The sequence below is a fragment of the Tasmannia lanceolata genome, unplaced genomic scaffold (genome assembly GCF_043159265.1).
Source record: "Tasmannia lanceolata isolate RefF3 unplaced genomic scaffold, GAP_Taslan_0.1 ptg000006l, whole genome shotgun sequence".
NCBI lineage: Eukaryota > Viridiplantae > Streptophyta > Magnoliopsida > Canellales > Winteraceae > Tasmannia > Tasmannia lanceolata.
In genome coordinates, this window is record NW_027518683.1 from 18,823,658 (window position 1) to 18,848,983 (window position 25,326).

The window sequence follows — 25,326 nt, forward strand, 5'->3', positions numbered from 1 at the left end:
CTCATTGAAATATTATAGGGGGAGACATGGGAGAGTAACCCATATTGGAGCATTGGGAGATTTATAGCCAGGACTAAACTCAGGAGACCATCAGAAGAATCTGAAGAGACACTATTGGATTTTGATGTTGTCTTCAAGCCACAAATGAAAGGTCACAAGTTCAGTTCTAGTTCACCCCTATTTCAGCACTGCAAGTGAATTGCATTGAAACTAGTTTCAGCACTGCATGCAGGTAAATCGTGTATTTTATTTCTTGTTGGGAACTGGTATTACCAAGCATTCTGTTGATCTCTCCCACCTCGTAATCTCTCTAGTTTTAGCTCTTTCTAGGAGAAAGCCCTCTTTCTGTCGCCTCCTTTATTCCTTGAAAAGAACTGATAAGAGGCATGTAAACTACTTAAACTACTCTGGCGCACATGAGATTGCTTCTTTGGTGGTTTAATGTTTAGATCATGTGCTTTATAGCAGTCTTAGTTGATTGAACTGAGAGATTATACGGAAATTGATTAAAAAATAGGAATTATGAAGAGATGGGGCATGGGTTTCTACCACTAATTGGGCTCCTTTGGCAGGATGATTATACCATCAATAAGTTGTTTTTTGTTCTCTCTCTCTCTCTCTCTCTCTCTCTCTCTCTCTCTCTCTCTCTCTCTCTCTCGATTTGTTTATGAAAACCCTAGCCTCTCTGATACCGTTTGGATCAACGATCGCAATCCTTAGGGTCGTGGAAAAAAACACAGGAAGTAGAACTCTTGCTAAATGCTTGGAAAAGCTTCCTTTTTTTAACCAAAAACTATCATCCCCTCTTTGCTCATTCTCATTGATATATTTGGAGATACAAGAAGTAAATGAGATACATGGAAAATGACTTACCAATAACTTCTATACCTATTCTCAATACCCTATAATAACTTCTAGGACAATTTTCATGACAATACCATTTCCTAAGTAGTCAAAATACAAACCCAATAAATCTTAACAAAGTCCCTATAAATCATTAAAGAAAGACTTAACTAACTGTAGACACCCCATTTTGACTAAGCCCTAAACCTTCCCGGCTCGTGCCAAATTCATCCGAATCTCAGCATTAGGGTCCCAAGCTTCACCCTAAGCTGGATGAGGGTCTTTTTTAACCCCCTGCAAATTTTCATCAAGATTGGAGCTCGTTTGCCCAGTAAATGGACCGAAATAGTGTATGTAGTGCAAATGAGGGGGTGGCCCACTAGGTTTTTCATTTTACCCCAAAATCCGTGTATTTGAAGGAAAATTCCAGTCATCCAAAGACCCTAAGCACCCATGACCATATTTTTGAGAACCTTATGATCCCAGAAATACCCCTGCAAAATTCCAGAAAAATCCGCCAAGATATTGCACAAAAGACAAGGCAAGTTAGTGCAGTTATCAGCAGTAGGGGTGAATTATCCTGTTGAGATCGCACATTTGTGCGCCCATCAAATGGAGTGCCGATATCAACATCCCCATTTACCTATATATACCCATTTAAGCCTCATTTTTTTTTTTTTAAAAAAAAGAAAAAATCCGAGAGAGAAGGCGAGATCTGTGCGAAACCCCAACTCCTTTCTTCTTCTCCGATCTTCTCTTCTCCGGTCAATCCACCTCCTCCGGCAACCCTCCGATCGTTTTCCGGTCTCCACTTCTTCGTCTCCGGCAGTCACGATCTTTGGTAACGATCCTTCGCCGGCATCTTCTCCGGCACGACTCCGATCCGTCTCTGGTTTATCTCCGGCAGATCTCCTTCCTTTTCCTTCTCCGGCAACCTCTGCACCTCCAATCCTACAGCTTCATTTTTTTTTCCGATCTAAGCTCCGATCTGAGATCCTTCTCCGATCGATTCTCCGGCAGATCTTCATTTTCTCCGGCGGATCTAAGCTCCGACGAGCTTCTTCTTCTCCGGTTGCACATCTTTGATTGATTTCCCTTCCATCTGCCATTGAATCTGATCGCAGATCCCTCAGATCTCATTCAAAACCTAACCTACCGATCTCCTTCTCCGACGAGATTGTCGGAGCTTCGATCGGCTCCGATTAGAGAAGAAACTTAAAAAAAAAAAAAAAGAAGAAAATTCGCAGAAGAAGAAGAGAAAACAAATCTCGTTTTCTTAAATTCGATTTTTCTCCGATCAATCTCATCTTTTCCGGCAAGCTTCACAGATCTCCATAAACTCCGGTCGGTGCTTCATATCTTCTGCTACCTCAAGCTTAAGGAGGGCATAAGGAGGAATAAAAAGGGGAAATCAATTTCTTCTCAGGTATTTTAATTGAATGTCTGTTGCCTTTTGAAATTCTAAATAGAAAAATAAATTGAATAGGCGTTTAAGAGTGTTTGCTGGTAAAATGTGTTTGTACTTTGAATTTGTCTGCAACATTATTTTGACAAGATTTAGAGCAGGCAATCGACATATTCTATTTGTTTGATAGTATTTCTTATGAAATTTTGATCTCAAAACCTCATGCATGCTGCTGTTTACAAGGCTGAAAGTAGGATTTTATTTTTCTTGCTGTGTTTTCTATCGAACTCTACGCTTGTTGTCCTATTCTAAGCGCACTACTGCAGCAAATCTGAGAGTCCTCGTCACCGATCTAGGTTTGAGTTGTTGAAGAATGTGGAATTAGAATTTCTGTGGATCAAAGGCTGTTCTGGAATCAGCAAAAACATAATTACTGAGTAGTTTAATGTGCATGTGACCTAGCTACATACAAGTTATGAAGTTCCAAGGCGTTTGTTGTAGTGATTTCGAGTTATTTCCCTGCATATCTTTGTAAATTTCATAGGCCATGTCTCTTTTGGTTGATCCGGATCAGTTTAAGAATGCCACTCTGAAGATGATTTCGGGAACTGAAGTCTAGGTGTTTAAGTAAATTCCTCACCCAGTCCTCGGATACCATTATTATCTCATTCCTGTGTTAAGAAGATTACATTGCATTGGAGTTAGAATTGGAAGTGCAAGATTACTGAATTCGTGAGATCCTTTGGATCAACTGAACACCTATAAAAATATGAAAGTATCTTGTGAGCGTTATTTAGATACCAGTGCTACTATAATGTTAGTGCTACTATAATGTTGAGGTGGTTGTTTTTGTACTACACTGTTTTCATCTTTAAAAAAAAAAAAGGAGTATTGTCAGGGATAAGCTAAAGCAAGTTGAATGTGAGTCCTTATTTGAACAAGGTTATGCCAAATGTCCATTCTTACATTCCCCACCTGTATTGTTCCAATGCTTCAATGATTACAATCTTTTATGATTGCTTGGCCTTATTGTTTTCCTTGATCTAATGATTTTTGATAGTACTAAATTTTCACAGATAAGTGAGTCTAACAAATTTCATCCCATTGTTTGATGCCATGCAGCCATGTTTATTGCTTAGTGTCTTGTTAATATTGATAGCTGCTGCTCATTATTCTATTTAAAATGTTGCCCATTAATTCTGTTCCATAAGCATAGCTGCTGCTCATTATTCTGTCTAAAATGTTGCCCATTGATTCTATTCACAAATATATAACTGCTGTTCACTAATTGATTTACTGGTTGTTGTCTAAAATGTTGCCCATTGATTCTATTCACAAATATATAACTGCTGTCCACTAATTGATCTATTGGTTGTTGTCTAAAATGTTGCCCATTGATTCTATTCACAAATATATAACTGTTGTCCACTAATTGATTTACTGGTTGTTGTCTAAAATGTTGCCCATTGGTTGTTTCACTAGCACATAATTGCTGTCCACTGATTAGTTTACTACTTACTGCCTTATTTTATTTAAATAAATTGTTTAATAGGAAGAAGGAGATCAGATGACTACTCTGTTCGATATTATCGACATGAGTACTGTCTGATCTCAAGGCGGGTTTAGAAATATTATCATGTGTATATGATATCAGATGATTACTTTGGCATCATCTGATTTCATTGGAGTCCCCGTATTGGGGTTTGTGGATGGTTTTGAAGTGTTCGATGTTGTTTTTACTTTATTAGGCTATCCAGCGGCTGGTCTGGACTAATTAATGTTATTTATCATTTCATGATTGCTATTAGATTGTATATTTTTCTTTGCTTAGCACTTGATTTATTTTTATAAAAATAGAGTGAAATTTGCAATTATCTGGCAGCTTTTTCTTCTCTCTTTGATAGACTAACACAGTCTTATAGATTGCTGTTAATTTTCTTTAGATATTAGAATCCCCTTTTCTTGTAGGGCGATGAAGGCGCTAGCCCAAGCCCATCTCTAGGGAGACTTGCTCAGTCCAAGCAGTATTCCCCTCTTCTTCTCAAAAGACTTGCCTAGTCTTTTAGATCCAAATCTTTGGAGACAGGCATTGTCTCATTAATGAATCAACCTAAGTTAACCTCTAGAAGACTACCTTTAGTCTCATAGGTCTTAAACCCTCCTTTTTGTGCGTTGTTTGGTTTTGGAAGAACACCTTGCTCGGCTTGGCATCATACCCCTTACCTTATGGGTATTGGGTTGCACATTTGTTGCACCTTAGGGCTAGGTAGCTGTCCGGCCCGGTTGAGTGTTTTACCTTTGCCAAATATGCACAAGGTCTCTTTTTCCTTGTTAGTATTTTTCTCTATCCTACCTCTGTGTCTAAGAGACTTACCTAGTCTCATTTTCTTGCTAAACCTCCTCTTTGTGCATCATTTGGTTTTGGGGGAAACATCCTACTCGGCTTGGCAACATACCCCTTACCCTTATGGGTATTGGGTTGCACATTTGTTGCACCCTAGGGCTAGGTAGCTGTCCGGCCCGGCTGGATGTTTTACCTTTGCTAAATATGTATAAGGTCTTCCCTTATTACTTGTGAGTTTTATCTTAGCTTGATAGTCTCACTAGCACCCTTCTTTATCTCTTTTTCTTTTAGGAGACAGGCTTTGTCTCATTAGCACCTCCTTCTTAGAATCCTATTTTCAGAGTCAGTCCTTAGCCTAGGAGTCTGTCCTTAGCTAGAGAGTCTGTTTTTCTTTCAGGAATCAGTCCTATCATCATAGGGGTTAAGATTTTATCCAACCTCTCATCAAATCTTGTGTTTTTCTATCCGCTCTTGTAAGGTATAGGATGCTGTCCAACCCTTGCAGAGTTGTTGTTTCTGTTCTTTTCCCTCCGCAAAGCATAGGATGCTGTCCAACCTTTGCGGGATATCGGGAGTCTGTCCTCCCCTTATGATGATAGGATTTATTCCCCTCGAGTCAAAAACACTTAAAAATAACAAAAACATCTGAAAAAACCAAAAATCTCAAAAATCTTGAGTCATTAGGAGAGTAGTTAGGAATTCTGTTTCGAACTACGTTGGCTTGATCCTCTTCCACGAGGTACGTAGTGCAGCTTGAGATTCTTATCTCAGGTCCAGCCAAACCTTTGTAAATAAATCATTTACCCATTTTAAGAAAAAATACCAAAAATCTTCAAAACCTTGTTTTCAACAAGATCTTCCTCTAGAGTTAGGAGTTTGTCCTAGTTAAAGAGTTTTAGAGTTTTGAGTTTGTCTTTGATGTGTTGTGTGGTTTGTTTGTGTTTGTGTTAGAGTTAGGAGTTTGTCCTAGAGTTATAGGAGCGCCTCCGTCCAGTCAGTTGGCGATTCATATCGCCGATTGATGATTAAGTCTTGGATACGCTAGTGATCCCATTGTTTCCCTTAGGGCGTACAGCCTAGCTACACATAGATTATAGGAACCACCTGCATTAGCTTAGGGCTAACCTGCATTTAGTTAAGGCATATAGGGTGTCCTAAAATCTACAATCCATTGGAATTTAAATAATCACACAAGAAGCTTTAAGAACTAGTCCGGTCTTTTAGATCGAGTCTAGGATAGAGGTCTAGATGTCTTAGGCATCATAGCTTAGAATAGGTGCGAAGAACTACGTTGCCTTGATTCTCGTGGAGGCGGGGATACGTAGGCTTCTTTGGATGAACATCAGATCATCTAAAGACTCGGGCCTAGGTATAGATTAGAGTCTTAGGTTTGTATAGTATCGAGTCATTTTTCTATGTTTTGCAGTGTTTTCTTACTTTATTGCGCAGACCTTATACTTTTTTGGTGTGTCGTGCATGTGTTTGTTCATCAGAACTTAGACACCCATTAGGCATGTCACTTATAACCTAGCTATGCTTAGGTGACACATGTTTCTTTTATTTTATCTTGTGTGCCTTTGATTTCATCTCCGAGACATGCATGATTAGATAGACGTCTTCTCGGAGATATTCATTCCCATTCCATATGATTTTCGCCCAAAGCTCTTCAAAATTATTAAGTAAATGGCATAAGAGACCAGGTGTTTGCACTTGGGCGGATGAGGTGCTCTTTAGACCTTCCGAATTCGTAACCAGGCACGAACCTTATTTTATATCTCTGGTTATCCGTTGCAACAGAGCATAGTATGGGATCCAGGGCCCATTTGCCTTTTTCCTTGGATGGCGACTCTTCTTTGTTTAAGGTACGCCTCGAATCTGGGCTAGTCCCCGAATCGAGAGGTATCTCACCTTTGTATCGCCACTCATGCTGTGAGGGGCACTTTCGAGAGTTCCTTGGTAGAGCTCTCCATTCACGTGGATGATCCATATGAGACTGACTCGCGTGGGGGCACACGTCCTCCACCGCCGCGCCTCTCTCGGATCGGGGTCCACACTAACACATACTAAAAACTAGACATTGTAATTGCTTATCTAAATTCCCATGCAAAATCCAAGACCAAGTCAAACCACATAGATGTGCCACATGGATGACAAATGGCATTATCCTACGGTGCCAGTTGGATATGCCACTGCATCACTCTCTCTCTTGTTATTAGGAAACTGCTTAAGTTACGATCCTCTATATCATGTGTATATTATGTAAATTATGGAATGCCTCTGTAAATTGGGCAATGAAGGTTCTAGATGTTAGCTGAAAAGGAAAACATATATATATTCACTACACTGTAACTTACCTATTCCTGTGTGGTAATTACGATCCTATTTTTAGGCTCCACTCTTATGTACTCTATATATGTATACAACCTCTGTACACAAATCAATAGAGAAATCCGATTCAACATCTTCTCTCTATGGTATCAGAGCAATAACGCTCCTTTTCCCTTTGAGGACCACTCTTCTGTTTTCTTACGAGACTATTTTTTTTTTTCTGTTGTCGGTAGCCATTTTACCGGCATCACAACTATTCTATCCTCTATCCTGTGGATCTTTTGTTTTGTTCAAACAACCCTTTCAGCCTTTAACATGGAAGGAAAAGGAGGAAACAGCAAGGTTGAGGATTCCAACAATCCATTGTTTTTGCTCGAAATTTTTTAACTATTGTTGATGATTTTAGTCGTGCTACATGGGTTTATCTCATCGCTCATAAATCAGAAACCCGTTTCCTTTTGCAATCTTTTATTAAACTTATTGAGAATCAATTCGATCAGAAGGTCAAACAAATCTGTTCTGATAATGGGGAGGAATTCGCTATGCGTACATTTTTTAGTGAACACGGAATTATTCATCAGGTTAGTTGTATAGCAACTCCACAGCAAAATGGGGTTCTAGAACGTAAACATCGTCATCTCCTCAATGTAGCTCGTGCTCTTTGTTTTCAAGCCCATCTTCCTATCCGATTTTGGGGTGATTGGATACTTACTGCAGCTTATTTAATTAACAGCACCCCAACTCCTCTTCTTTCTGGAAAAACCCCATACGAAAGATTGTTTTCTAACAGACCATCTTATTCTCACCTAAAGGTTTTTGGATGCCTCTGTTACGCATCCACCCATGCCTTAAAGCGAACAAAATTTGACCCTCGTGCTACTCATATTTTCATTGTGTATCCATATGGGCAAAAAAGCTACAAACTTTATGAGCTTAGTACTGGGAAAGTGTTCACATCTCGAGATGTAATTTTTCATGAAAATGTGTTCCCTTTCAGTCAAATATCTCATGATACGTCTTCACCTGTCCTTCCCCTACCAATACATGATTATATTGATCCACCTTCCCTCAGATAGAAATGCATGACCACCCTCCCATGCCCCCCTCCTCACCTTCACTTCCTCTTCGTCGCTCCAATCGTACCAGTCAACGTCTTCATTATTTACAAGATTACCATTTGCAGTTTGGCCCTCCAACCTCTCGCTACTTAATCACCTTCCCCGGAGAATGGTCAGGTCGTAAGTACCCCTTATCCCTGATCTAATTACTTGTCTTATAATAATTTTTCCATTTCCCATTGTGCTTTTTCTGTGGCAATCTCATCTATTTCCGAGCCCAAGTCTTTTAAACAGGCTGTCAAAGATCCTAAATGGAATAATGCCATGGCTGCTAAAATCAGTGCTCTTGAAGCTAATGACACCTGGACTCTTACTGATCTCCCTCCTAGCAAAATACCCATTGGTTGTAAATGGGTCTACAAAATCAAGTACAATGTCGATGGCTCTGTTGAGCGCTTTAAAGCACGACTTGTAGCTAAAGGATATAATCAAAAGGAAGGTTTGGATTTTCATGAGACTTTCGCACCTGTTGCAAAACTCGTTACTGTTCGGGTCCTTCTGACCGTTGCAACTATTAAGAATTGGCACCTGCATCAAATTGATGTCAACGACGCCTTTCTACATGGTGACCTGAATGAAGATATTTAATTGCAAATTCCACCTGGTTTTCGTCGCTAGGGGGAGACTCGGGTTTGCAAGCTAAATAAATCATTGTATGGTCTTAAACAAGCTTCCCGTCAGTGGTTTGCAAATTAACTACTGCCCTCCTAGATGCTGGATTCGTTCAATCTAAAGTGGATTATTCCCTTCTTACACGTTCTTCTTAAAACGGTTTTGCTGCCGTGCTAGTCTATGTGGATGTCTTGCCTGACCCATCCACCTATCGCCGTTTTTAAGTGTATATATTCACTTTAAAAGATCTCGGCCCTCTCAAGTATTTTTTAGGTTTGGAGGTAGCTCGTTCTAAGCATGGTATTTTTCTCTGTCAAAGAAAATATGCTCTTGAACTTTTAGAAGATTTGGTTTTCTTGGTTGTCGGCCTGCAAAGAGTCCTATGGAACAGAACCTTCAACTCAATTCCACTGATGGTGATGTCTTGCCTGACCCATCCACCTATCGCCGTTTAATTGGACGCTTAATTTACCTTACTATAACTCGGCCCGATATAGCTTTCTCGGTTCAAGCTCTCAGTCAGTTCATGGCCACACCAAGACAACCGCACTTAGATGCCGCTCACAGATTACTCCATTATATCAAGCAATCTCCTGGTCAAGGCATTCTTCTTTCATTCTCAATTAATACACAATTACGTGCATTCTGTGATTCTGATTGGGCAAGTTGTCCTGAAACGCGTCGTTCCGTTACAGGTTATTGTATCCTCTTAGGCTCCTCTCCTGTTTCATGGAAGTCTAAGAAACAACGGACACCTTCACGATCTTCTGCTGAGGCTGAGTATCGTGCAATGGGTACCATTTGTTGTGAAGTAACATGGCTCCTTCACCTACTTCGGGACTTACAACTTCTGCATCCTCAACCGGCACTAATGTTCTGTGATAATAAAGATGCACTCCACATGGCCGCTAATCCGGTTTTCCATGAGCGCACCAAGCACATCGAAATTGATTGCCACTTATCCGTGAAAAGTTGCAAGATGGTGTCATTCGTACAGCTTATATCAACACCAAGGACCAGCCTGCTGATGTTTTTACCAAACCATTAGGTGTTGCTTCTTTCCAAGGCCTAATTTGCAAGTTGGGTGTTTGTGATCCTCACGCTCCAACTTGAGGGGGAGTATTAGGAAACTGCTTAAGTTAAGATCCTGTATATCATGTGTATATTGTGTAAATTAGGGAATGCCTCTGTAAATTTGGCAATGAAGGTTCTAGATGTTAGCTGAAAAGGAAAACATATATATTCACTACTGTAACTTACATATTCCAGTGTGGTAATTACGATCCTATTTTTAGGATCCACTCTGATGTACTCTATATATGTACTCAACCTCTGTACACAAATCAATAGAGAAATCCGATTCAACATCTTCTCTTTACTTGTTCTTGATTTTTTTTTCTGAAAACCCTAGCCTCTATTTCTCGTTCTTGATTTTTTTCTGAAAACCCTAACCTCTCTTGTTCTTGATTTTTTTTTGAAAACCCTAGCCTCTATTTCATGTTCTTGATTTTTTCTGAAAACCCTAGCCTCTCTCTCTTGTTCTTGATTTTTTTTTTCTGAAAACCCTAGCCTGTAATTCGCGTTTTTAATTTTTTCTGAAAATCCTAACCGGGCCTCTCTCTTGTTCTTGATTTTTTTCTGAAAACCCTAGCTTCTCTCTCTTGTTCTTGATTTTTTTTTTCTGAAAACCCTAGCATCTCTTTACAGGTATTTCTTGCTAATCTTTTATTTCTAGGGAGATGATATTTTCACCCCCTCTCGAGTACGCCTTTAACGCTTTTTGACTCAAATCACGTTAAAAGGGGGGCGAATGCACACTGCAGGGGGTGACAATATCATCGCCCTATTTCTAATGCTTCATTTTTTGTGGAGATTTCCTTAAATTTTGAGGCTTTAGGTTGGATTAATGCTTCTTTGAGCTAAAGATTACATTTTTCTACTCTCTGGCTCTCTTCAGAGTTCTATAATTGAGATTTTGTTGGAATTTTGATGGAAATGGTGTTTTTCATGCTTGTTTGTGTTGTCCACTGCTCATTATGTTATGGTCAAGACATTGCAGACATTTTTCTATGAACAGTGGAGAAATCCTAAAAAAAGAGATAGGAAAAGAAAGAATTTTTTTTAGAGTTGATGCTTATTTTATGGCCTTAATAGTTTCTAATGTTCCCCTTTTGTGGTAATAATATGAAATTTTGAGGCTTTAGGCTTAAGTGAAGCTTCTCAGATTAAAAAAAAATCATATTTCTGTCCTCTCACTTTCGTAGGATTTCTAAAATTGAGATTTTGTTGGAATCTTAGAGGGAAATAACAATGTTCATGGATGTTTGTGTTTTTAGCTGCTTAGGGGTCGTTTGGATGGGTATACTTTGTTAGTTTGGAGGGGTATGCTTCCTTTTGCATGAGTAAATTGATTTCATCCGAAATATATTTCAACTGAATGATTTGTGGTGAAATGGAATTACAAGATGGAACAATATAGGAGAACAACCTCAAATTTTCCATTACAATTAACAGATCAACACAACGAATAAGCAGGTAAACGAACAGAGCCTTTCTGATTCAAATACATAGCATGTGTATTTGAAATCTGATATGCTTTCTTGGTTAATTCCTGGGTTTCGCATGCGGTATAACCTAGCAAGTTATCTTTCTTGTCCTCAAGGATCTCATCTGCTATATAGTCGCATAAATGTTTCTGATGTTTGGGTGATTAAGTCCCTGAATTTTTCTAGCATTTTTTAATTTAGGACGTATTTGTTATAGATTTTCAGAACTGATTGTGAATGCAATACTGATTATTGGACTCATTTTTTTAATTTAGGTCCTTTCAACCACAAATCTCTTTTTCTTTTTCAATAAATGGATTACACTCTCCCTGTTTCCATTGCCCATGCTACTTTCTATATACAGGTAAAGTTTTACATCTCTTCACATCTTGTTGGTTTTGTTACGATTACATCTCCTACATTTCCTGCATTCCACTGTACTACAGAAGAGTAACAGGGGCCTTAAAGAAAAATCCTGCATGAGAAGGTTGAAATGGTTATCGACCTAAAAATATCATAGCTTAAGAAAATAAAATTTTCCATTATTTTGGAAGTTAATCAATACTATAGAAATAAAGATGAAGAAGAAAAATGAAAATACAATCAACCCCAATAAACCAAGCTATAAAACAAACTATGGATCAAGCTTTCAGATATCGCTTCTACTGCTGATTCAGAGTTTTTGGATTTTTAATATATGTGGACACAACTATAGGGCTTCTCACACTGTGAAAACCATCAGACCATACTAGTGAGATAGAGTACTGGCTAGTTGGCTTTAAACCCTTTCCGGCAACTGTTAGGATGAAATGTTGCTTCTCGTTCAATGATTTGAAAGATAGAACACTAGGAGTCACAGTGATCTTTAGTTGAGATGCCGTAGATATGGTTCCCAAGAAAGATCCATTGAGTGTTATTAATCTGCACTGTTACAATACCTTTCTAAGAACAAATTATGATTTGTTGAATAATAAACTTTTTGAATTATGAAGATGTGTGAAGGGTAATTTTATATAAAAATTTTAAGAGAAAACTTGGAAATGACATTCACCCCTAAGTCACAGCAATTGGCCAGGCAATGGTTGCCTACTAAATTAACAGACGTAACTAAGAAGCTTTTCACTTTATAAGATACAATTTTCATTAGGAGAAGCCCTAGTTAAATTGATAATAAACAGGATAAATTACCAGTAGTCATTAGAGCAGACTTGATGGCTGCAGGCGACCAATCTGGGTGAAAAGACATTACATAAGCAGCTGCACCAGTAGCATGGGGGCACGCCATAGAAGTCCCTGATATTATGCTGAACTTCACAGATCTCTTATCTTCTTCGACTTGTGAAACTTTTCCTACTGGTGAAAACGCGGCCAAGATTTCTACTCCCGGCGCACTTAAATCTGGCTGCAATCCATATTGAATAAACATAACTCATGTGATTTCAAATGAACTGAAGAAGATCGAGATCAAACAGTTCTCAAGTTCCTTTAGACTAAAAGATCGATGTTAGTAATTACAATGGAGTCATTGTCTGAAAGAATCAAAACAAAAGATCAAATGAGAGAGGGAATTCCAGTGCATGGATGGAAAGGAATACCCTACTTTCGAGGAAAATTCTTCACCTTAACTTGTGATAGAGGTAAAAGGTCAAATTCAGCGAGGCAAAATGGACTGAACAAAGTAGTGCCTTTTGGGGTTCCTCTACAGATTGTATTTTAAAGAATTTGGAAGATGGTCATGGTGGATTCCATAGCAAAATAAAATAGATTATCCATTTGGTGATCCCGTCATCTACTGTTTTCAAGCTAAACATCGATGGTTGCTCCCTTGGCAACCATGGCAAAGTGGGGATTAGAGGGGTGTTTGGAGATAGAAATGGCACCATCATCTACATCTTCTTTGGGCCCGTTGGAATAACGGACTCTACTGAAGTGGAGGCTCCTGCTCTTCACTACGGTATGGGATTCTTTACGGACCAAATGGAAGGCAAGTTGGAGGTAGAAGGGGATTATTCAAATGTAATTTCTTAGGGTCAAAGCACGAGCATTGGTCCATGGAGATCAGCTGAGTTTTTAGATGAGATTAGTTCTATGATTAGCAATAGTTTCCTTCCTTTTGCTCATATCCCTAGGAGTGCCAACGATCTAGCTGATCGACGGGCTAAATCAGGGACTTTCGGAGACTTTACTCCGGGTCCTCTCTCGCCATTGATGCGAATCTGTACTTCTGTAGTCCTTTTTATGCTATGAATATAGTTATATTTTTCCAAAAAAAAAAAAACAGAGAAGATTTGTAAGACATGAATGAAATGATCACCTTGAGAATATCGCTTGTAATGGAATTGGGTCCTCTAGAAGAGAAAGAAGCAACTATGGGAGCTTTAGATTTGAATCTCTCACTTTTCAATATGTTTGCTTGAGGATTCCTGTAGAATTAGAAACAGGTTTGGGTTATATATCCAATTTGTTTTGATTTATAACATTATTTCAAAGGCAATATCATAACACATAATGTATCGATTACTTTGTTTTGTTTATGTATAATTGAACAGCAACACTACTGTTCCGGCTTAGAATAGTCGCAGGAAGAGGATAAGCGAAAGAAAGATCGGGGAAATTCACTAGGCTATCTACTGCAATCATTCCCAAAGCTCCAGCTAACAGTGGTTCTTCCCCGTCGGAGAGCTGGTCACAGAAAACAATCTTTCCTTTAACCAATTTTTTATCCAAGCAGCCAAATCCGCAACTCCTGAAAGATGATAATAAAAGTTAGGTTATTTCAATTTTCTCATCAAGAAGAGCAATTCTGAAATCATCTGGATCGCGAATTTTACCGGGCAAATTTGATGTCGCAATTAGATGATGCTGCATCCCCTCCACTTATCAAGGGAAACATCGTCCCGTTCAATTTGAAGGTGTTAATAGCATTTCCCTGACAACGGTACACTAATTAGTTAGCACCAGTACCATATTCACTTCCAAACTAATCCATTGAAGAAAAATTATATTGAAAATGGGAAAACGTAAGTCTTCAAAACTAATCCATTGGGTAATGAGTTTATGTGAAAATTAAAAGTTTGGTCTTTCTCACCACAAGTGTAATTCCATTTCCAAGGACAATCTTATTTTCGATTCGGCGATCCGTGCTTGTCGCTGCCACAGTTAACAGCCATGGAGCAAGACTACCCACAGATCCAAGTAACGGACCATCATTACCAGCGGATTGTGATGTTAGGATCCCCTTGTTCATGGCATGGAAAGAACCAATGGCAATAGAATCATTTCGGTAGTCTGATGGGGAAGTTAGCCCCAAAGAAACAGAGAGTATATCAACACCATCGGCAATGGCATCATCAAATGCGGCCAAGATTGACTCATCGGGACAACCATCTGGACCACAGACCTTGTACATGGCAATCCTTGCAGATGGAACTGCTCCCCTTGCAGTGCCTTGTGCCAAACCAAGAAGACTCGCCCCTTTCACCCCGCGGCCAGCAGCTGTTGATGAAGTGTGGGTCCCATGTCCTTCTTTGTCAATCGGAGAATCTCCAGTGTAAGATCGAGCTCCGATTAACTTTCTGCCAATTATAAAATTCAATTAGTAGAGACTGTAGTAACAAATGTCTCCAATTATTTTTAAAAAATGTCGCGATGTTTTGTATTTTTTTTGTTTTGATAAAACGACATAATCCCAAAAAATTTTGAAGATTTTTAAAAATATTTGAATTATCATCATGATTTATTTTCGCTACTGATGATGTTGGCACTACCATATTTTTATAATTGCACAGAGCAAGCAAGTCATTACTTTCGTAATTGGCTTGTTAGACCATTTTCGGACCTGTAATATTTGGGACTATGGTGGAGAACATGTAAGATTTACAGTCAATAGGAGATTAGAAAAGCAAATGATATAGAGAAAACTTTACTTGTTGCAAGCAAAATTTTTAGAAGATTGGCACTTCCCCTTCCACTTCTTCGGAGGAGGACCGAAACCTTCGTCATTAAAGCTTTCAGACCCCGGTGAGATTCCAGTATCAAGTACCCCAATGATCACATCACTTTCAATGGTAGGCATTCTTTTCACAGTATCCTTGAAACCGAGGAAATCCCAAGATCTTGTTGTGAGAGGCTTGTAAATCTTACTAGGAAATACAGACACTACTCCTTCCGTACCTGTAGAAATTATTGTAAATCTATGTTATTGTCAAAAGTGTGGGATTACATATTTTTCCACTCTAAAAGAACAACATTTTCACTCACTAGCAATCTTTCTTTGCTCTTGATCTGTTAGCTTGGCGGCGAATCCATTGAAACTCCTATTGTAACTATGTATCAGAAAATCAATTGCAGAGCTGCAAAAAGAGAAGATGATTATGTTGTTAATTAAAAAGGATATGCACCTAATAAAAAATGTATCATTACATAGTATATCAAAATAATATTTGGGGCCTATAAATGTAAATTTTCCATAGATATTAGTTATCTCACATAACAAGGAATAATATACAGACAAACAAACCATCTGTTTTCTATAGTATACAGTACAGCTGGCCGTCCCAAGTGAAAAAAAAAAAGGTGGCGGAGGTATCACTTCCCTTGAACATGTTACAAATGTAAATTTAAGGGTTGGGAAGATCCTATGGAGCTGCTTTTTTTTGTCAGACCCTATCTATGGGAGGGCCCATCAAATGAATTGTTTGCATCGCCCAAACAATGTGGGGAGTAGATAACTTATCTAGCTAGGAGTAGATATATAACTTATCTACACGATCGTGTAGGTAAGATACCTGCACTTGAGTGGAGAAACAAGGTGGGGGCCCACATTTTTGGGGATCAAAACCATTCATTTGGAAGGCCCCTCCATGGATAGGTTGTGGCCCAAAAATCAGCCACATTGGATCGTGCTAACCCAATCAAAGGTGGGGGGAAATGGACAAACATTGTGTGTCCGTGTTTCTTCCAATTCCCCCCTCCACAAATGGCAGGGCTAGGATGATCCAATGGGCTAATTTTTGGGCCACACCCTATCCATGGAGCGGCCTTCCAAGGAAATGCTTTGGACCCCCAAAAAATGTGGTCCCCCACCCTGTTTCTGCACTCGTGTGCAGCTATGTCACAAATATCTCCGATATTTTCAAAATATAGCGCTTTTCTAGTGAGATTTTTATAAAACGACAAAAACCCGAACTAATCCCGTGATTTTAAAAATATAGCGATATTTTGGTTTTTATCATAAAATATCCTGATAATATCGTGATATTATCCCGATAATTTTATTTTATATTTTTTCTTAAATTTAATATGTTTATATATTTTTTAAATAATTTTAATTTTACAGTTTATTTCCCGATATAAACCCGAAAAATTAATTAAAATTAATATATCCCGAGATTTTCCCTTGCCGAGATATTCCCGAGAATGACATTTGTGACATAGGTGTGTAGGTAAGCTTAACAGAAAAGGTTTCTGAGGTATCGCTCACATAGTTGGTTGACTCATCCACCCCATTAGTTTTGTAGGTTATAGATAGGATTATGGTTATGGTTAGGGTTAGGGTTATGGGTTATGGCTATATTTATGATTAGTGGAGGTTTTCAAATGGATGGCTAGTAATTATTTGAGTTATGGTTATGGTTAGGGTTAGGGTTATGGGTTATGATTTGTTAGGAACACCTAATCTATGTGAGGTTCTATAGAATGAATGGGTTGGATGAGTAAAGCTACATGGAGATGGTGTTTTATAGAGGGTTACTCACCCTCCGCGATACCTCAGAAACCTCGCCCCTATATATATATATATATATATATATATATATATATATATATATATATATATATATATATATATATATATATATAGGGGAAACATTTTCTGCCTGATACCTCAGATAAGTTTTCTGAGCAAGAGGTCAAAAAATCATGTGGGCCCACATTGTTTGGATGATCCAAAGCAGTCATTTGATAGGCCCTTACATAGATAGGGTGTGCCAAAAAAATCAGCTCTTTAGGATCAACTTAACCCTTCGATTTTTGGAGGTTAAAAATGGACAGATTTGTGGAGGTTTATACCCATCGACTTTAACCTACAATAATCGAAGGGTTAGGATAATCCTGAGGAGCAGATTTTCTGTGCACACTCTATCTATCTTTGGACTATCCAAATGAATGCTTTGGATCATCCAAACAATGTGGGCCCACATGATTTTTTGAGCTCTTGTTCAGATAACTTATCTGAGGTAACGCACAGAAAATGTTTCCCTATATATATATATATATATATATATATAACGGAAAAGGTTTATGAGGTATCACTCACCCTGAGCAGCCTTCTAAATACCCTATCTCCCATGGAGAGAGAGAAAACGGCTATACACGTCCATCTTACCTCCACAAATCGTATGGTTGGGATGATCCTTTGGAGCTGATTTTTTTGTGGACACCCTATCTATGTGAGGGCCAATCAAATGAATGGTTTGGATCACCCAAACAATGTGGGCCTCCACTGTATTTTAAGCTAGTGTGTATATATATATATATATATATATATATATATATATATATAGGGACAGAGAAAGAGAGAAGTATAGATATTTGTAAAATATTTGACCCATTGGCATGTAAGATGCAAAGATCTTTTGGGACAGAAGTATTATACCGTTAAGCAAGTAGTTTTCTGGTGAAAGATAAAATGTAGGGGCCACCTGTTCATTGATCCAAACCATTTACATACTAAGTCCCGCTGCCAAAAAAACATTACCTCTCTCCAAGAACTTCTTGTAGAATACTGTGGTGGTGAGATGATGCCGTATATTCTCCCTCCGGTAGGGCTCCCATGTACACAATGTAGACCTGATTATGTACCACACATGTGATCCATGGCATGCATATAATTTTTTTTTCTGTCAAAGTTTAAAAAATATATATAGTTCTAATATGGTGTACAGCGTTGGTGCTCATAATCCGGGCGCTGCCCTTAACATTTGGTCGTTGGATCAAATATCAAGGGCCGCAACACCATATAATTTTTACAAAAATATATATGATGATGATCTATGCCAGTACATATATGAGCAAAAAGGGTATTTTTTTTCTGAATTATATGGTTGCATGTAAATAGAAATGGTGAGAGAGAAGCATGAAAAATCAAGAACTAAAATGACTAGCCTTTCTATCTCCATCAACAGCAACAGAAGGATTGGCAAAGAAGGCTAAAAGACTGAAGAGCGAGAGAAGAAATGCCAAATAATTTTTCAAATCTGCCATTGGGTTTGGTTTAGAGCAGTCCACAATATAACCAGGAAGGTGATATTTATAGGCCAATAGAAATCCGCATAAAACGATTTCAGTGAATCCCATGACAGTAGGAGGAAAGATTCCATTGTTTATATATTTTCCTTATCTAGATAATGCCATAGGTCAGAAATGGAGAAATGGGTAGTGGAGAGGAGAGGTCTTAGGGGAAATGGGGTTATATTTAGGGGAGGGAAAGCTGGGTTTGGCTTTGTTGGGGTGTATTTACTAAAATAAGGTGTTATGGACATGTGTATTTTTCTTGTTGAAGACCATGCTTGTTGAATGATCCTAGCCATTCGATCAACATAGTTTGAATGCTTTCATTTGCTTAGTTTTTGTTTAATTTAGCCTTCTTTATTATTGAACACTAATCCAATGGCTAGGATTGTCTGATTGCAGTGATTTCTGAGATGTTTCATCTTAATGGTAGGACCCCACAAGATGAATGATCTAGATCATAGTGATATCACATAGGTGGGCCCAATCTCTCAATCTCATATTCTCATTACAAGTGTTACTACACCAGTTCCGTCTCATGTTATCATTCCCCCTTACTTACGCTTCTCACAAGCAGCCAAAATAGATGATGTCATGTCGACGGGCTTCATTATCATGGGCTATTTTAATGAGTTTGACTTTTTGCCCGTATTTTCAGTGAGAGGGGTCTCATATTATCGTGTGCATTTGCTTGAGATTTGGGAATCTCTACCATTGGTTCATGCATTTCCATGGGTGATTAAAGTGGAACAAAATGGGGGTGTCTACACATCCTGATGTTGTTAAATTCTCGTTTATTGATCGAACGATTTGAGAAACTCTAACTAAGATCCACAAGATAGTAATGATCTCAGATACGAAGTGATCTAAATGTTGCAACAAGAATATAAAATATTCATTCAAGATTCAAAGCAAAGATAATCTCAAATTCACTAAGAAACGAGACAAACAAAGTTCATAAGTTTCTTTCTTAGATCTCAGATCCAAAAACAATCTGGGAAAAAGATCCCCTGAAATGAGGGTGTGCATTCCCTTTTATAGTGGGAAAGATCATACATTTTTTACTCGGTGTATCACCTACGTGTCATATTTCTATTAGTCCCATATTATTCTAACCATTTCCCGTGCAGATTCTGTATATATCCACCTGTTGCTATCAGGAGATCGTGGGATCAGATCTGTAACGACTTTTGCTGACAAGGCATGAATGAATCATGCTTCCTTTTAAGAATGAAGAGTAGTGCATGATTCATTTTAGGCCGTCGGATCATAAGGTGACACGTGTTAAAATCGTAGAGTGTAGGACCGAATTTACCCTAAGCATATCCACAACATCTTGGAAGTCCTAGGTGGAGACTCTATTTGGGGGGAAGTCTTCCCAGCTTCTCTTTTGCATTGAGGGTAGCATTAAAGTTGCCCCCACTAGCCAGGTCTTCTGAAAAGCACTGGTGTAAGTAATGAGATAACTCCAAAGATTCCTTATTTCTGCCATCGAGCAATTTACATATGCAGAACTCAAGCATGATTCCTGTCACAATTTCTGTAATGAGCTAGTCCACTTTTCTTTTGTCCAATAATAGGGCACCATTGAGATTTCTTCTCTGGCTCTCACAGTTAGTTTCTGGATTCTAGTCTCCCAGTTTTGATCTCCTTGAAGAGGATCAGCTTCAAAAACCCGAGTGGAAGCACCTCCCTCGGAGTTGGATCCCTGATCGCCATTGGAATTACCAGTGATTACTGGGGCAGATCTGGTGTAAGCACTCCCACTTTCAGGCACAATGAGGGCAAGGGATTTTTCCCTAATGCACTTTTTTTTTCCTTTGGATGGAAATTCTCTAACTGGTAGTGAAGGTCCTCCTCTATGGACTTGGCCAACGGGAAGGTTGCGGCACCCCCAAGTTACCTTCGAGGATCCTCAGAGAAGGCCGGAGCTCCTACGTCTCTTGCAATTGGGATAGTAAGTTCAGCAACAATGCCCTCTCTAATGCTTTCTGTTTGTGATATTAAATAATCTCAAGTGCGCGGATCGCGTGTAGTCACGGGTCAAATTCAGGGAAGAGAAATCTTGTTTGTGAATCCTATTCTTGTATCACCTAGAATATAAACTATGATATATGTTGCCTGGCATTTACTCAGGATTTTCTAGACGTACCTCAGAGCCAACAATATCTATAAGTTTGTATTCTAAACAATCTAAGAATCGAACACAAATAAGATTGCGATTTGAAAATCTTAATTTTGGCAAAGTGCACCAAAGTTCTAATGACTTCTTTTAACTACTTATCTAATATAATTATAAAGCCAAAATTCTAAGGGCTTAAGTAAATCGGAAAATTGTAAAAGTAAAACCTTAATTCAATATAAAGGAGTACTTAGGGTTAGAATCCACCATGGGTTTGGATAAAATTGATTAATTAAAATAATCCTTTGAATTAGGTTGAATATCCAACTAAACGGTCAATAAATAATAAGATCTTAAAGATGTCATTATTTATGAGTATTTAATCGAATTAAGCCTCTAATTTATATTAATTATATAGAATTTAATCTTTGTTAATCAACAATTATCCATACGAAAAGGGAAAGCCAATGGCATGGATGATTGGGATTTGTACAAAAACAAAACCCTTAGGTACTTGAAAATCTCTTTGTGTAGAGAGTTGAAAACCTCTAATTGACTACTTTAAACCCCCCTTAGGGACCTGATAATCCCCTTAGAACACCTTCTGTATTAACTTGCAAACCCCCATTGAGGTAGTGAAACCTCCCTTTAGAGTCCATAACCCCATTTATGAACTTGGTAACCCATTGTGTACACTTGAATAGCCCTCTAGGGGAGATGAGAAGGCCCTTTCGCAACAACTTGATAACCCCTTTCGGAGGCTTGATAAACTCTGTTTAGAACCCCTGTTTACAATTTTAGAAAAATGTCCAAAACAATGGTTTCTCTTCTTTTACACTTTAATGGGGATTTGAAGGATGATGTTTCTTGAGAATATGTCGCGGGGAAGGAGACATTGTTATTGGTCAGCCGTGGAACCAATTTCGACGAATTTGAAACTACAATCCAAAGAAGAATTGGTGTTACAGAAAGGCAGGTTTCACTATCGATAAAATGTCGATATGTTGTCGATCCATATATAGTCACTTTAATTGACGTTGATGACAATGATGTCCTCCAAACAATGTTGAGGATGTTTAACAGATACATGTTCAACTCTGTGATGATATACATAACGAAGAACATAATTGACAATGGTATTAATTCTTTGAATTCGTCAATGCTTCCCCGAAACAATATTTGTACTAGTAGACCCTCTCTTAATCATAGCATTCCTTCCACTTCGATTCCGTCCAAAAAACGTCCGCGTTTTGAAGTAGACTTGCAAAAAGACTACGAAAGTGAATTTGATGGGAGATATGTATTTGAAGAGATGGGAGGTACTCCAGCAAAACCAGGCGTAAGGTATTGTAGTTATTTGGCAATCTTTCAAGACTTTCGTGTTTCAATTTATGAATTAATCATATGGATTGAAACTGATTATATATTGCCGAACTATGCAGGTCTCAAATTGACTTAAATGAAACATTGGCAAGTGGTTTGCATGCCAAGCATGTTACTGGAGGTATCGATGACTTCCAAAATATGGGAGATGTTGAAGTGGACTTTAGTAATATTTTTTAAGATGGTTTTTGTGTGAGGGGTTTAGATTTAGAAGAAGAAAGAAATGATGATGATAATGACGATAGTAGTGATGATGATTACAATGGTGATGATGATGATGTGGAGGAGGATGACGATCATGGAAAGATCGGTGTTAGTTCATGCGCTCAGCCTATCAGTGCGGATTCTCCTATCAGAGGGGGTTCTCGACCGGTTCCGACTGACAGTAGTCGGCCAATGGAAGCAGATGGGATGTTTGTCGGGGCCTATGATGTAGATGCTAATAATCTTCAGTTTAAGCAGTTAACGGTTGGGGCAATGTTTTCTATTATGCAACACTTCAAGAAGGTTGTGAAAGAGTATATTATTCGACAGAGGTTTATGTTCGTGAGGTTGAAGTCAACATCGAAGAAGTGTGCCGTTCGATGCAAGGTAGAGGGTTACAAATGGCGTATAATGGGTAGTAATCATATGACTTGTGTGTTAGTGAAGTCGTTTGTCCCCAACCATATGTGTACAACTCAATTAAAGGGCAATGATCACCCTCTTGTCACAGCAACTTGGGTTGCTCAGACATGTTTACGCTTATTCGCTCCCCCAGATGATGTGAGGACGAGCATCATACGTGAATATATCAAGATGCATTGGGGTATAAGTATAAGCTATTGGAAAGCGTACAACGCGATGAACATCATACTTGAGATTAAGTGTGGGAATGTGGAGGACTCTTATCGAATATTGCCTGCGCTTGCAGTTCAGATGATGAGAAGAAATCCAGGCACCTATATGCGTGTTTTTAGAGCAAGCAATTTTTGACCTAAGGGAGATGATAGATTTGTTCGCTTATTTTGGACATTTCGTCCCAGCATACGATCTTTTCAACGAACACTCGGGCCTATAATTTTAGTTGATGGGATACATTTGCGAAGGAAGTATCTAGGAATCTTATTGATTGCAATTGGGGTCGATGGTAACAACGATTTATATCCATTAGCATTTGGGGTTGTTGAGACGGAGAACGAAGATAGTTGGGGGTGGTTTTTTATGTTGCTGAGGTAGTACGTATTGGCAGCGGAGATGAATCGGGGTCGATGGTAACAACGGTTATTGCATGCGTCACCTCGCCGCCAATTTGCGATCCGAGTTCAAAGATGTTCTACTCGAGAGATTGTTTTAGAAAGCCGCACGGACTTTGAGAGAGTGTGTTTAGAGAAACAATGGAGAAGATTAAGGTGAGGAATGAACGTGCACACAAGTGGATAAGTGACATTGCGAAGGAACACTGGGGTAGGATGCGAGAAGATTGTCGATTGCATCAATGGTAGAGCACACTAGACATCAGACTACTAACTTCATTCAAAAGCGTCAGAAATTGGGTCGTAGGCAAACTAAGTTGACTCATTATGCAGAAGAACGTATGACATTAGCGAGGGAAGAGAGCCGCCTACAGCTTATCGGGTTAGGGTTCATGAATATGAAGTACGGTCCCTTGAACATACAGATGCCGTAAACTTGCAACTTCGCACGTGCAGTTGTGGACCCCTATCCCGAGGACGGTGAGCGAGGGACACGAGATCCCACGTCGATCCTCTAAGATCTCCACAATGTGAAAGAGAGCTCTACCAAGGAACTCTCGAAATGATGCCACTCACAGCATGGGTGGCGATACAAATGAGATACCTCTCGATTCAAGGACTAGCCCGGAACCAAGATGTACCTATAACAAAGAAGAGTCGCCATCCAGGGAAGTAGGCCCTGGATCCCATGAAATACTCTGTTGCAACGGATAACCAGAGATACAAAAGTCCGTGCCTGATGACGAATGGGGAAGGTGTTAAGCGCCCCCAATACGCCCAAGTGCAAGCACCTGGTCTCTTATGCCATTTTTTAATTAATTTTGAAAAGTTTTGGGCTAAAATCATGTGAAATGGGAACGAGCATCCCCAAGAAAATGTCTATCTAAGCATGCATGACCCGGGGATGGGCAAAAGAAAATAAACATCCAAATCCTAACTCACCGCATCTAATCCTAACTCATCACATCTAGAAAAGCAGTAACATCCACACGCACAGCTACAGCTAAGCAGATAATCAAGATAAGATGAATAAATGCTACAACTAAGCAGGTGAGAGGACAGATAAGCACAACTGTAAACTACCAAAGCAATAGAATAAACACACTAGCATGCGAGCCTATGTAAGAGATAATGCTAAGGAAATAATAATCAATCTCATGCTAGGAAAGTAAACAAGCTAACAGTAACACATAAGAAGTCAAAGATAAACACACAATGAGCTAAAAGATACAGGGAAAGAAATGAATCAGAAAATCAACGGTACATGAGGACCGAGAATGCCAGGGAGAAGAAAAGGGAGCGTACGATAGGCTCAGGGAGCGATTCTAATGAATCAAGCTCAGCGATCCTGATCCGCTAAAGATCAGATAAGTCTCACGATCGTCATAGCCTATCGTTGGGCTCAGCGAGGACAATCCCTGTGAAGGGGCCATGCTACGTCGTCACCCGTCCCAAAACCCGATAAAACGTCGGAAAACCGATAAAACCGAAAAACCACGATCAAAATCGGAAATGAAATGAAAGGAAGGCTCCGAGTGACCTGGCAATCACCATCCTTGCCCATTTTGGTTTTTGTATTTTTGGAAAAAGCTTGAAAGATATTTTCAGATGCTGAAATGATTTTTTTTAAGGGTTTAAATGATTTTATTGAAAAGTTTGACTGAACTTGGGATAACGATCCGAAGCTGCCTACGTACCCTGTGAAAAGGGATCAAGCCAACGTAGTTCGAAAAAGTTTTTCGAAAAACGCTTTGAGTGTTTTTTGATGTTTTTGTTGTTTTTGTTATTCGATTTTTATGAGTTTTTATCCCTTTTGATTGAAAGGGGGTTTTGGCTCAAGAGGTTGCCGTCCGTCATCGCCTAAACCCGACCAATGTTCCCAAAATCGATGGGGATCCCGAAATGCAAAGAGAATCCCAAGGAACGTGTGAAACGATGAACACGAAGAAGGAAATAAATGAATCCCTAATCCTGTAGAAAACGATCATCTCGGAGAGGAAAGAACCTTTAAGTCCTGCAATAAAGGGTGGCCTCCAAGAAGAGAAAATCCCTAAGCCCATGAGAAATGAAGAGATAAGCAAAGAGACATGAAGGGCGAAG

General features: G+C 39.0%; 1 protein-coding gene across 1 annotated transcript; it reads right to left on the reverse strand.

Moving 5' to 3' along the window:
* Positions 1-12,340: 12,340 nt before the first annotated feature.
* LOC143880008 (subtilisin-like protease SBT4.3) lies at positions 12,341-18,492 on the reverse strand. Its single transcript, XM_077382754.1, has 9 exons — positions 18,361-18,492; positions 17,954-18,045; positions 15,457-15,548; positions 15,123-15,369; positions 14,285-14,771; positions 14,028-14,125; positions 13,718-13,942; positions 13,511-13,619; positions 12,341-12,598 (listed from the first exon to the last, which is right to left on the reverse strand). The coding sequence occupies exons 1-9, from the start codon at positions 18,457-18,459 to the stop codon at positions 12,356-12,358; spliced, it is 1,692 nt and encodes a 563-aa protein (XP_077238869.1). The 5' UTR covers positions 18,460-18,492; the 3' UTR covers positions 12,341-12,355.
* Between the last annotated feature and the right edge of the window lie 6,834 nt (positions 18,493-25,326).

Bases quoted from the DNA above. Each gene is read 5' to 3' on its own strand.
- LOC143880008 (XM_077382754.1), bottom strand. From the start codon at position 18,459: ATGGCAGATTTGAAAAATTATTTGGCATTTCTTCTCTCGCTCTTCAGT. The intron at 13,620-13,717 runs GTAATCGATACA...CTAATTCTACAG, and splicing joins TTATACATAAACAAAACAAA to GAATCCTCAAGCAAACATAT. The intron at 12,599-13,510 runs GTGATCATTTCA...TATGGATTGCAG, and splicing joins TTACAAGCGATATTCTCAAG to CCAGATTTAAGTGCGCCGGG.